General features: G+C 35.3%; 1 protein-coding gene across 2 annotated transcripts in view; it reads left to right on the forward strand.

Moving 5' to 3' along the window:
• LOC145987835 (transmembrane protein 87A) overlaps positions 1-13,975 on the forward strand; it is an 84,178-nt gene that overhangs the window by 27,778 nt on the left and 42,425 nt on the right. For both annotated transcript variants that reach the window (XM_083122574.1, XM_083122575.1), the window contains 3 exons: positions 1,398-1,550; positions 4,072-4,206; positions 4,481-4,629. In XM_083122574.1, coding sequence (XP_082978700.1) covers positions 1,398-1,550; positions 4,072-4,206; positions 4,481-4,629 — 437 coding nt within the window. The remainder of the gene's footprint in view (positions 1-1,397; positions 1,551-4,071; positions 4,207-4,480; positions 4,630-13,975) is intronic.

The raw sequence follows: 13,975 nt of genomic DNA on the forward strand, positions 1-13,975 counted from the left end.
TGCACTTGAGGGAGGGGAGGGCAGAGGTCAAGTGCTATTGGATATCACTCAAGCATGGTGTGGTGGTGTCTATTTTTAGTTCAGACCTAATTGTGAGCGGTAGAGCGCTCGTAAAGGGAATGAGTGGAGGAAAAAACAACGCATTTTTCGGCGACTTCCTTCAATTTTTCAACTTTTTTTTTTCAAATTTTTCTGTCTTTTTCTAAATTTTTCATGGTTCCCAGGAAAAGGGTCGTTACTTCGAGAGGGTCGTTATACCCGGGGTCGTAGAATCGAGAGTTGACTGTATATATATAATATTAACTTACGTTTTGCGAGTATCGAGGTAACTCCTGCGACGTTTCAGGTAGCAACTGCTCCCTTCCTCAGGCTGCTCACGTTTAGGTTATGTGTAAATCATAACCACGTCGAACCATCGGTTCGTATATAACGTGAGCAGCCTGAGGAAGGGAGCAGTTGCTTCCCGAAAAGTTGCAGGAGTTACCTATATACTCACAAAACGTAAGTTAATATTATATATATATTAAACTTGTGATTAATTCGCACAACCTTCATCATGAATTGCAGATATTATATTTTTTAAGAACTGTGTTCTTTTCTGTGCCGTTTTGTCAGATATGGTTAAGACAGTGATACCTCGATTTTACGTTTTTCAGGGGACCGATTTGAAAAAAACTTAAAATTCAGGAAAATGTAGAATCGAGGAAAATTTTGTAGCATTTTGCTATGTTGGGACCATCAGAATTAAATGTATAATGGGGAAAAATGTAAAATCCAGGAACATAAAATTGGGGTTCCACTGTATCTATTGTTGCTCCTTTTTAAAATGAAACACACCCATTGTCATATTTTCTTATATGTAGGGATATTCAGTTTTCATGAAGTGTGAAAATGCAAAATGTGATAAACTGATTTAATTTTTAGGATCATGCAAATAATATAATTGACAGTGCTGAATATGCATAATTTTTTTTTCACAAAGTGTCACAAAATGCTTCTTTTTCACACAAAGTTAACATCTTTTTCCAAATACTACTAAATTAGATCAGAAACTTACAAGACTCCATTTCAGATGTGTAGCTCATTGAATGGGTGAATAGGTGTAAAGTGGCATGTGTAATTAAATTAATCCAAACTATCCACATACACAATTGATGAAGTGTGTATCTATTTACAGCCGTTTTTGTACACCCCAGTTATAATAATAATAAGAATAATAATAATTATTATTATTATTATTATTTTACTGTTGCTATATACTGCTGGTATAGCAACTTTTTACTGCTTTAATGAATGTTTATTTACCATAAATTCATGGCCCTACTTCTAAGCAAGTGTTATTATTAAACAAAGGTATGAGTTTTTTACGTATCTAATGTGCAACTTGCATTTTTCAGCCTGGCAAAGCATGCATAGTTCGTGTTCCTGTTGATGGCATGTATTTATTAATGTTGGTTATAACAGGCAACCAAGGTTTCAATGCTTCTGTTCACATTGAAATGCAAGGAGTATATGGATACCTATCAGCAGCCGATTGGCCACTTTTGCCTGTGAGTATAAACAGAATCCTTACTTTGTATTTTGCCAATAAGTTCATGTGACAATAGACGTAGTAATATATATTTATTTGTGCTTTTGTCAAATATTATTTTTACACAATATTTCAACTTCATCTAACAATTGTTATCAAGTAATTAAACGAGAATTTATCATCACACCTTTTCTAGTAAATTATTTCTGAACAATTATATTTCTTATAGATTTTTTGCAACTTCTTCACTTGGTAGTAATCTTTTTGTTCTATAAACCTTTCTTAACCCTTCGCACATCCGCGTCCTCATTGCAGCACAAATGTCCCACGCACGGCACTCAGTGCTGCCTCATCAAAACCATTGTTATTTACATCAATTGTGGATGCAAATCGAGGTTGAATTACACTAGTACCTACTGGAAATCAGCCGAAATATACATAAACACACACACGCCCATTTCGGACATTTTTATTAAAAGAAAAGTAAAAAAAATATGAAAGTATCTCATAGACTCTTGAAGCAAATGCACCAAAATATTATTCTAAAAGTAATTATAACTTTGCTATATAATGAAGGCACTAAAAAATTAACTCACCATTGACAAAATTATCAAAGTATTTTCCAAAAATGTTAGACATATTTTTCAAAAAGTTTCAAATTAGTTATTCAAACATTTTTAATGTATTTTTTTAATTGAATTGAAATCTTATAACTTTTATGGGCGTAGAAAGGAAGTCTTTGTTCCAAAACTCTCAGTCCAAATCTCAACTACTCGCAGAAAAAGCAATCAAATGTAGAAAACACACCTCGAAGAAACTTACAAAATATTTTTAAGATGTTCAAAACTCAATTTGTTTCCCGTACTCTTATGAGGTATACGTAAGAAAAGACATACTTACTCAAATGAAAGGAATCTAATGTTGTCACTTTTCAATATTGTTATTTTGACAAGTGCGACATTTTGTATGGGTACTGCAATGGTTTCTGCATACAAATAATTTGCATTCCGAACAACGTACCATGGTTTTATTCTTCTTATTTCCCCCAAATTTATGGCCGGCGTACTGTGATTTAAGATATGAAACGTTCCCGCGCGCGGTACTGAGTGCCCCTGTGCCTCCAAAGGGGGACCGTTCACTTCAGAGGCATGTAAGCAACCGAAAGAATGACAGAAAAAAGGTGCCAATGCCTCTATGTTTTCGGAGGAGTAGTGAAGATAAGTTACCTAGAGCATTCCCGACCATTATTTCGCTGGTAAGGAAAATAATTCAAAATTTAAAAAAAGGCAGCACTCTGTGGGTTTTACAGAGGGTTAAAAAGCATTATAGTAATTCTCTGGTGATCTAATCATAGAGCATCTGACTGCCATGCGGTGGGTTTGATTCCTAGGGTTGGTGATCTAAGGTCGGAATTTTTCCGGCCTGTCCCCGCATAAAGTGGCTCTCAGGCTCACTCAACCCCAAATCAATGTGTACCTTGGTGCAACCTTAGGGGTAAAGGTAGCCGGAGCATGATGCTGATCACATCACCTCCAAAATGGCCAAGATCGAGAATATGTGGGCCCCCTTCCCCCCCCACAACCCCCCCCCCCCACAACCCCCAAATGTGTCTTCCAGTGCTATATGCACAGGGAACTTTACCTTACCTCTATTTCTTAAAGTAAGTTTAGTTTTTTTAAATTGATTGATTGATTTTTATGTTTTAAGTTCACTATATACACAGTAAAGCTAATTGAGACTTGACCTACAATTTAAAGTGGTGTCCGAACCACTATATTTTAAATTTATGTTAGATAAGTTGTTTGCATATGTTAGTATAGGATCTAAAATGCATGAAGTCCTGAATTTTATCAACTGATAATGCCTGTTAGGCACAATGAAAATATCATGTGAAATGAAAATATTTGAAGGCATACTTATACAACACCTTTTTTTTTTTTTTGAGAGATTCTGCATTGTTAATGCATGTGCAGAATGATATTCAAGATACATACAGTACCGCATTTACACATTTATAATGTTCACTTTTTTTTTATTTTACCCCCATCCCCTCCCCCCAAAAATAAGTGTCCTGCATACTATACATGGAATAAATTTGACAACTACATGAATCCAAGTGAAATGGTTGTTTCCAACAATTTTCTGTCAGAAAAATCTTGTGGGAAGGGAAAAAAGCTAGAAATAGAAGAAAATTTAAATTTTAATTAAAAAAAAATGCCCCCCTGCAATTAACCAATATAAAAATAATAATAAATGTAGTACTCTTAGTGTGTTCCTACAACTGTGCAAAGTTTTGTTGATAATAGTTCAATGCTCATCTCCAGAAAGAAAGAAGCATGATAGGCCGATAAGTACTACCAGTCTACCAGCAAGCTAGCTAATTATGGTAGGTACCATGCATAATCACATACCTAGGTATATGTCCTACTGTTCTGCACTGTTTACTGCTGTCCCAGATGTCCCTAGTAGGGGAAATTTAATTTTTATGTGGAAAGATGTTTATTAAACTGCCAATACTCCAGAGAATCTTCTCTTTTCAGTTTTATGGTGCCATGTGCCTTGTTTATGTCATATATGGTATGGCATGGCTAATAGTGTCCTTTTGCCAGTGGAGGGATCTTTTACGAATTCAATTTTGGATTGGTGGAGTCATACTTCTGGGTATGTTAGAAAAGGTTTGTATACTTTTTTACATATTTGGTTCATGATTGCTATAAAGTGACTGAACAAGCTTTTAGGAGACATTCTATATAAAAATGTTTTTCTATAGTTTGTGTGTGTTTGTTTTGAACAATTTTAAGTGAAGTTGATTTTTAAAATTCATAACATGCACATGGTTGAATTCACTTCTTACACGTAATCATTTTGTGTGCCTTTGCCTTCCAAGAGTTAAGCATCATCATAGGATAACCTTACTTAGTTATGTGATAATTTTTCTATCTCTTTTAGGCAACATTTTATGCTGAGTACCAGAGTATTAACTCCACAGGCTACTCAGTGAAAGGCGCTGTGCTGCTAGCCGAATTAGTTTCTTGTGGGAAGAGGACATTGGCCAGAATGCTTGTCATCATAGTCAGTTTAGGCTTTGGAATTGTCAAGTAAGAGACACTTTTTTTCCTATTTAGTGGTAAACTAATGCTGCAAAGTTCATAAATACGGACAAAATAAAAACCTTCTTTTGTCCAGTTCTTACTGACTCTATGTAACCACAGCCATTGTGCATGAAAAATAATTATTTATGTACAGTAGAATAGGTAAGACAAGAAACTCCTCGCGGCCTCACGCCCAAGCCATACGTAGGGGAAGGACGCACAGAAGCAGGGTTGGCAGTGCATACGGGTCAAATGTCTACGCAGAACGAGAACACAAGAAAACTAAGCAAGACGATCTGAGTGGTGTGGTGGTAAACATACAACTGAATGACTGCGTTCTGCTAAGATGGAATCAATTTTGAACATCTTCAAACGGGGTTTGTTAATTTTCACCAAGGAATACAATTCTGGTGTGCGTCAAAGGGGGTGTTGTTTTGAACGAGCCACTGAATGAATCATAATGTCTTTTCGGGAGGAGGAAGAAGGCGCAGGATTTATTTGTACGTTATGGCATGAGGCGTTGTCAACAACAACAACACTGTTTCGTGTCAAATTTGTGATAAACTTCTCCCGGACCCTGTGGCTGAGTGGTTAGCACATCGCGCTGCGACGCCAAGGGTCCCGGGTTCGAATTCCGCTCGGTCATGGTTGTTTGTAAATGTCCATTCATCAATTTCATCATTTCATCACTCATCCCCATCTTCGCAAATTAGCCAAGAGGTACAAAACGCGAAGTAAAATAAAATATATCAAATAATAATAATAAAAAAATTGGCATTCATATCATGGTATTAATCGCCAAAAGATTTTCCAGATTTGAACATTAACCGCCAGCATGTACAACAATTACACGTTGCCCTTTAGACACCGGTGCTTTGACGGCAGCCGCGGTTCCATCCACAAAGGGGGTGTTGTTTTGAACGAGCCACTGAATGAATCATAATGTCTTTTCGGGAGGAGGAAGAAGGCGCAGGATTTATTTGTACGTTATGGCATGAGGCGTTGTCAACAACAACAACACTGTTTCGTGTCAAATTTGTGATAAACTTCTCCCGGACCCTGTGGCTGAGTGGTTAGCACATCGCGCTGCGACGCCAAGGGTCCCGGGTTCGAATTCCGCTCGGTCATGGTTGTTTGTAAATGTCCATTCATCAATTTCATCATTTCATCACTCATCCCCATCTTCGCAAATTAGCCAAGAGGTACAACACTGTTTCGTGTCAAATTTGTGATAAACTTCTCCCGGACCCTGTGGCTGAGTGGTTAGCACATCGCGCTGCGACGCCAAGGGTCCCGGGTTCGAATTCCGCTCGGTCATGGTTGTTTGTAAATGTCCATTCATCAATTTCATCATTTCATCACTCATCCCCATCTTCGCAAATTAGCCAAGAGGTACAAAACGCGAAGTAAAATAAAATATATCAAATAATAATAATAAAAAAATTGGCATTCATATCATGGTATTAATCGCCAAAAGATTTTCCAGATTTGAACATTAACCGCCAGCATGTACAACAATTACACGTTGCCCTTTAGACACCGGTGCTTTGACGGCAGCCGCGGTTCCATCCACCCAAGCTTCTTTCTTTGTTGTCGAGCTGTGAAAATAAGTCCGTCAACGTAAACAATGGGTCGTCCTTGTCGACGAAAGATTTTTATGGCTTTGAGGTACGATGAACGTAAACTTCTTATTTCGTCCTTTTCTATAAGCAATTGTCTATTATTTTCTGCTTTTCCCACTTAAACTCTAGGTCACGTATTATCTTGCGCACACACCAGACACTGCCTTGGAACTCTATTCTTTGTTTCAAAACCCTTCGGATACCTTCCCCGTCCGTAAGGTGAAATTCGTGCACAACACGCCTAACAACACACTTATCGAACTCGTCTATATGACTTTTGATTTTGCGGCGAGATCGTGTTCTATGGGGCGTATGAAAGTGTTTCTTCAACGTAGTGCATGCGTTACTTTCTATTAGTACAATTCTTCTCACACTGCTGAATGAAACACCACATGCGCGAGCCACCCTCCTTTGCAACTGGTTTTCGGACATACGAACTCCCACCTGGTCTTTCATAAATGCATTGACATTATATACAATTTCTCGCCCTTGGCTGTGGATTACTTTCCGTCCACCGAGTTTACTTGCTTTCTCTGAAATGCAAGCTTACATGCTACCAAGTACACTGCACACAAAACAAACACACACTTTAAATGAAGACAGGCAAGTCGATCGCATTGTTTCTCGGTGCTCACACAACATTAAGACGTTCGGCAACCCTGCCTGTGTGCACGATAGGGGAAGTTCGCGCATGCGCTTGCCGCGTTTCCCATCCAGCACATCGGTGGGAGAGTTTCTTGTCTCACCTCTTCTACTGTACCTTCTATGGTTTCTGTTTTTGTGACGACATTTCTGTTCTGCAAATGAGTGTCTTCCCAAGGTCTTCAGTTCAGCAGTCCATGTTAGGGTTAATAAAAAGTAAGGTGAAACCGATATGAATGCTGATGTAGTGATATCTGCCAATACTGGAATTGGTATTGCAAAGTATCAGTTGGAATTTCTTTACCGATACCAGATACTTTTCTGTCATTTTTGCCTTTTGCAAGGTCTGGAAAAACGTTGCATGATGCTTCGTGGAGTTTTAATTATCCTGTAAATTATGCAAAATTCACTTGAGAGAATAAGAGTTCCTGTGATTTTGTAACACTTTCAAATCTGTCTTGATAACTTTAGAAGAGATTAAATATCAGCAGTACGGTTGATTCTAAACATTATCAGCAAGATCATTTTAGTTGTACATTTCCTGACAAAAATTTTACATGAAAAATCATCCATAAATTCTGTGATTTCACCATTTCTCATAATAGTTTTGTGCATGTAGTTTTGAACATATAAAACTAAAAGAAGCTAGTTGAAGTAAGGAAGTTGAAAGCCAGACTGCTAAAATCAAAATAGTTAAGTATTGTGCAATATCTTTTCATAAGAAAGAATCCATCAGCATTATTGACTGAATGATCTCTATGACATACTGGTTAATGGACTGTGAATTCCGGTGAAGCCAGGGATCCGAGGTTCAAGTCCTTTCAACTTGCAGTGTACATTTCCACTTATAGAATTCATTATTATTATTTTTTTTTCAATTTTCATCCAAATTAATGTAGTGAGTAGAAAAGTGACAGAAATAATCAAAAAGGCAATAGTATTAATATATAAATTAAGTATTACATTCATGTGCTACACTAAATGTATTATTATTATTTTAGGCTTAATGGATATCACTTTAAAGCAATATTAATTTTGATTCTGTTACTCTTACACTGGTTCCTACTAATACTGGTATTTGAACATCATTGCAATTTATAATTACATATTGGTTTCGTGCGTGTTACTCACTATCTATAAACAAAAATACGTTAGAGTATTCAAATTGGTCTACTTACGCAAGTGAGTATGTATTCTTACGTGGACGACGTTTCGGAAGCTTTACTGCTTCCTTCCTCAGGTTGTCGTTTTCAGCTCGGAATATCAAGCCATGTCAGAGAAGTGTCATGTAAGGATACTATGACGGTATCAGAATGAGTACCATCATAAAGTGAAAAATAAAATAATTTTATTACTTGAAATTTACAATTTGAGGTCGTATTTGGTAGTTTGTATTTGTAGAAAATTAATTTGCATCACTTTGGCTTTGATATAATTGAAGTACGTATGTAAATTGCACGTATTTAAAAATGTTTTATATCTCAACGATGTAATTTGGGTTAGTGAAGTATCACGAAAATTGCCTATTTATGCATAATCACAAATATGTTTGGTTTCAATAGCTTTTATTTGCTCTTTTATTGTTATATGGGCGCAAACATGTATTTAAAATGTATTATTAGCATGTACAAACCATTTAAAATTAATTTTGGTTGATTTTCGACAAAAACTTACGATTTGTTAAAATGAGCGCCTTGAAAAGTAATCCTAAACTTGGAAGTAATCCTAAACTTGTGAAACATAGCCAACTCACATAAAGGGAAAAATCTAAGTTGTGCGTAAATAACCTTTTTCCCACCAAAATTGTAAAACTAAAAATTACTGAAAAAGGTAAAAAGAAAATACATAAACATGTGATAGAATATTGTAATATCTATTTTATTGTATCAAATTTATTTTACATGCATTTTCATGCATAATATCTGTATAATTCAAAAATTGTCATTTGAAAAATATTCGCGAGTTTGTATTCTGTGCTGAAAGTTGTAACAGTGTGGATTCGGAGACACTGCTTCATCTAAAAGATCATCTTGGACTGACGAGAAGTCACAAAAATGTTTCGGAAAGTGAAATTTGAAGAATTTGATTAAAAGGGAAGATCCGTCGATATTTTAAAGCATATCAGCGCAGATAAGTATTATGTTTACTTTTAAAAGTTGAAACTTCATCGCTAAAGGCGTAAAAGGTCCAAAGGACATAAATTTGGTGACCGGCTGGAATCACATAAAATGGCAGCCATCTTCGTTTTATAAGGAATCTACGAATAAATATTATACATGCATGTAGATACTTTAAATGAAAGGCCTATTTCGTAAATGTACAAAAAGTGCTTAATTGGGATGTGGAAAGTGAATTGAACATATTATTTACATATTTCGTCTTGGTTTTCGCCGATTGATTATCGAGCATTTCTTGCCGAATTACGACGTACAAATCTGCGAAAGATCGGAAGTAATTCTTCTTAGAAACAATTTGACTTGAAGTAATAAAAGTAAAGATAAACCTGAAATATGCCAAAAGGTTGATGTAAAGCAATATTTATGCTTCATTGTACAAATTTATACTAAAGAATGTACAGAATTTATGTGTGAACTTGTCTAATTCATTGTTCAATTTTGTTTAAATATATAGTGCATTAATACTCGATTTTGGTAATTTTCCTTAAGTACTCAAATGTGAATACATATTTATGCCAGCAATTTTGCAACATAGAAATTTAAAACTTGAACTTCTCGTATTTTGTCATGTAAAATTATGAAACCATTTTCTTTATTTTTTAATGTGAATTTCATCTCGACCGTATAGTTCACTAAGCCGAGGAAAGAAGGTCGTGATAGATAGATTATGAGACTCATTTTGTCTCTTAGTTGATAAGAGCTAAATTGTCAAAAATTATTTAATGTTGTAAATTTGTGTTTAACTTGCTAGTCTGTTCCAATATTTAAAAATGCCGGAAACAGTTGAGAGTAATATCACACTGGCGGACATAGTAGGATTGATTAATGCACAAAATAAGGTGCAAGCAGAACAAAATAGTAAATTAGTCACTGCTTTGCAAGCACAAAATAGTAAAATTTACTCTGCTTTGCAGGTGCAAGCAGAACAAAATAGAGAAATTAAGACTGCTTTGCAAATACAAGCAGATCAAAATAAAAAGGTAGTCACAACTTTGAATGCATTAACCGAAGCATATAAGACTCATACCAAGGAGTTCAAAGATCTTAAAAGGGAAATAAGTCAATTTAGAAATGAAGGTATAGGTGGAAATGACAAATCGGTAAAAGATTTGCATGCTATTGACTATGAAGTAAATGTGGGTGTCGGAAACTATGAAAGTGAAAGTCAACCTAGAGTTACTCATGTACCACCTAACTACAGTAATAGCACACATGTTTTAGGTGCAAGTACTAATTCAGAAACTGTTGGTGATATCAATTATCATAAGGATGATGCACGCATTGGTGATGTTTGCAAAAGTCATGAGAGTGAATTTTTGAATAATCTACCTAACCTACTTACGCATTGTGCACGTACTGAGTATGTAGAAAATAAGTTAGAATCTAAGATTCCACATGTTAACGTAACTAGGTCACGTGTGAACTTGAGAACTGAAAGTGTTCAGCAAAATGCATGTAACTTTAATTATAGTTATAGTGCAAGGTGCTTAGGTCTCGCATGCATGTTAGTGTACGATGTTACTTGTAACAGTTCAGTTGGTGATCGTTTATGGAATTTTAGTGCAAAACACAATTATGTTCATGATGGTATGGTAAGAATACTCAGATCACATGATGCAGATATGAAACATGGTAGTGATATCTCCATACAGCTTATCAGTAGTATATTTTTAGATTTAGAAGTAAGTAATATGTCTACAGTAAATAAGACCTGTACACCTGATTTGATCTGCACAAGTCTTAGTTTAGTGAACTCTGCTGTTAACTCGCAGAGAGGTCTCTTGTATACATTGAGCTCTCACTCCAATGATGAAAATCTTACGAACAACACTCTTGTAGTTATGAATGAACAAAGTGTAGATTATGGTAATCTCAAACAAAATGTGCTCAGTCACAGCACTAGTTTGAATGCTGACTTTGTACCAAACGACATTAAAACAATGTGCTGTAACAAAAGTACTCATCCTGAAGTGAATAATACTTGTGAATATCTTAAGAATTGTTTGCATGGTAGATTTTGTAAGAGGATGAACAGGGTATTATCTTTTCGTAAATTACCGAAAGTCCTGTTGAGACATAGATTTAAAAGGTGTATTAAGGTAAAACTGAAATTTACAACTAAGTATGTTTTGTCTAACCGCACAGGGGCAAAACGAAAAATAGTAACTCATCCTAAACATGTAAGAAAAAGAAGGTTCAGACCTAAATGTTTGAAATTATGGAGGAGACAAATTTCTCTTGATACATTCTTTGCGTTCTCCTCTCATTCTTGTGCGTTGAGTGTCAAGTCATGCTTGATCATGCATCGTACACATGTACGCAAAAGACGTCGCAATGGTGTCATGAAGTTAAAGTTAACTTCACACTTGTAATGTCGTAGACTTACTTTTAAGCATCGGATAACTTACCTTTAAAGTATCTTAACGAAGGCATTGTTGCAAGGTGCAGTCATGTCTTATTACATTTTACCTGATTGTGACATAAATTTTGGAGGGGTAAACAGAGTAACATGCATAGTGTTTATCGTTTAGGATTAAGTTCAGAATTAAAGAATAATGAACTGAAAATGGTGTACACTCTTAGGGATTGTACATGTTGGTAAAAGGTATGTCATGTAACATACATAATTTTGTTAGTATGTGAATATGAAACATGCAGTTTAGCATAATAGCTTTATTGCGTACATGTAATGTTAGATACTGGTGGTTAACCAGAATACTTTCAATATGACAGTATCGGTACATATCTTAATTTGAGAAATTGTGGATTGTGTAGCTATAAGTTATGTAGCTTGACATGCTAAGTCATGAATACAGTACAGTTTCAATGCTGGAATAAATTAACCACAAAAGCAAACTGTAAAACTGAAAAATATTATCAGTTTGTTCATTCAGTGCTAATGAGGTTGGCCTATAATTGGTAGTATACCTCGTGCACTTCAAAAAATGAATGCATTTCGATAATTCTGTTTATCATACAATGCATTTGAGGTTAGCCCATTGTTGGTAGTATACCTCATACTTCTAAGATGATAATAGGATATATTTGTAATGTTGTTAGTATGACATTGAAGCTTGAAAAATGTGAGTTTTGTAGATCGGAAATTAAATTTTTGGGCCACATTATTACTTCGCAGGGGTATAAAAAAGATCATAAGTATGTAGATTCTATTGTTAATCTGCCTGTGCCCAATTCAGTTAAGCAACTGCAAAAAATCTTAGGTTGTTTTAATTGGTTGAGTAAATACATAAAAAATTATGCCATCATAGCACAACCTATGTATGACTTATTGAAAGCTGGTAAGAAATGGCAATGGAATGACCAAGCTTCTACAGCTTTTAAAACATTAAAAGATAAAGTTAGTGAACAAGTACTTTTATCTTTTCCTAACTTTTTACACACTTTTTATGTACAAACTGATGCATCAATAATAGGTGTTGCAGGATACTGCTATCAGCTGATTGATAGTAACATCAAACCTCTCGGTTTCGTCAGTAGATTGCTCAGAAGTTATGAAAAATCATACACTTCTACAGAATTGGAGGTTTTAGCAATATTATTTACTATTGATAAGTTCTGTTCTCTGTTAAAAGGCAGACATTTTATTATCATAACTGACCATAAGGCACTTACCTGGTTAGAAACGGCGCACACTTGGAATGCACGTTTAACTCGTTGGTTTGTACAATTACAACAGTATTCATTCCAAGTACAATACTGTAAAGGGTCGGAAAATATAATTGCTGATGTTCTAAGTAGGACATTTCCGATGCAAGAAGACCTCTTGTATCATGTAAATTCTTTGCAATTTAAGGAAATAGTAGAACCTTTCATTGATATAGAAGATTTGATATTAGCCCAAGAAAAGGATGATGAATTGAAGGAAATTAGGCAATATATTTTGCACTCTTCAATACTTAATGATAATCCAAGAAGTAGGACTTGGAATGATCGTTATCTACTAAGGGACAATATTTTGTGTGTTAGAGACTTTCATAACGTGCAAAAAATTAGAATTTGTGTTCCAATTACATTAGTAGGTTCAATATTGAATAAATTTCATGACTTATCGGGACACTTTGGTGCTAATCGTACACTTTCTCAGATATATAGATACTTCCAATGGAAAGGTATGAAGAAAGATGTACAACAATATGTAGCAGACTGTGATTTATGCATTCGCACTAAGCCGAATAAGCATCCGTCTAAGCATTTAGCCAAAGTACACATTACCGACAAGCCTGGGAAAATATTGTTCATTGATTTACAAGGTCCATTCACCATGGGTCCTAAACGTGAACGCTTCTTATTTACTATATTGGATGCAGCATCCAGATATTTAGTGGCATATCCAGTGACAAACAGCAACGCTGTTACGGTACTGAACAAATTGTGCCATGTATATTTTGTACATCTAGGTATTCCAGAAAAAATAATTTCGGATAATGGACCACAGTTTCGTTCATGTCTTTTTAATACTAAAATGAAAGAATATGGTGTCAAACTTATGTTTACTCCACCTTACCACCCTTCATCCAACATGGTTGAACGGTATCATTCGGAACTTAACCGTTTAATGAGAGTATTGTGCATCGATAACCATGCTAAATGGCCCCAGCAAGTGTCCATTGCTTTGCATTGGTTAAACAATACTATTTCCTCACAAACTGGTTTCGCTCCGATAGAGTTAAGGTTAAATAAAGAACCTAACCTACAAATAGGAAATGTCATATTTGATGATGGTACACATCAGTTATGGAATGATAAACTGCTTATGGCTCAGATTAAAAGTCATGCAGCTAGATCCAATAAGTTAAACAAATTAAATAGTAAACACCAAAATAAAATATCCATTTCTACTGGAAATCTTGTTTTTATCAGAAATAGACAAAGAGATATGGATGATAATCC

The sequence above is a fragment of the Lepisma saccharinum genome, chromosome 5 (assembly GCF_977018435.1).
Source record: "Lepisma saccharinum chromosome 5, izLepSacc3.1, whole genome shotgun sequence".
NCBI classification, from domain to species: domain Eukaryota; kingdom Metazoa; phylum Arthropoda; class Insecta; order Zygentoma; family Lepismatidae; genus Lepisma; species Lepisma saccharinum.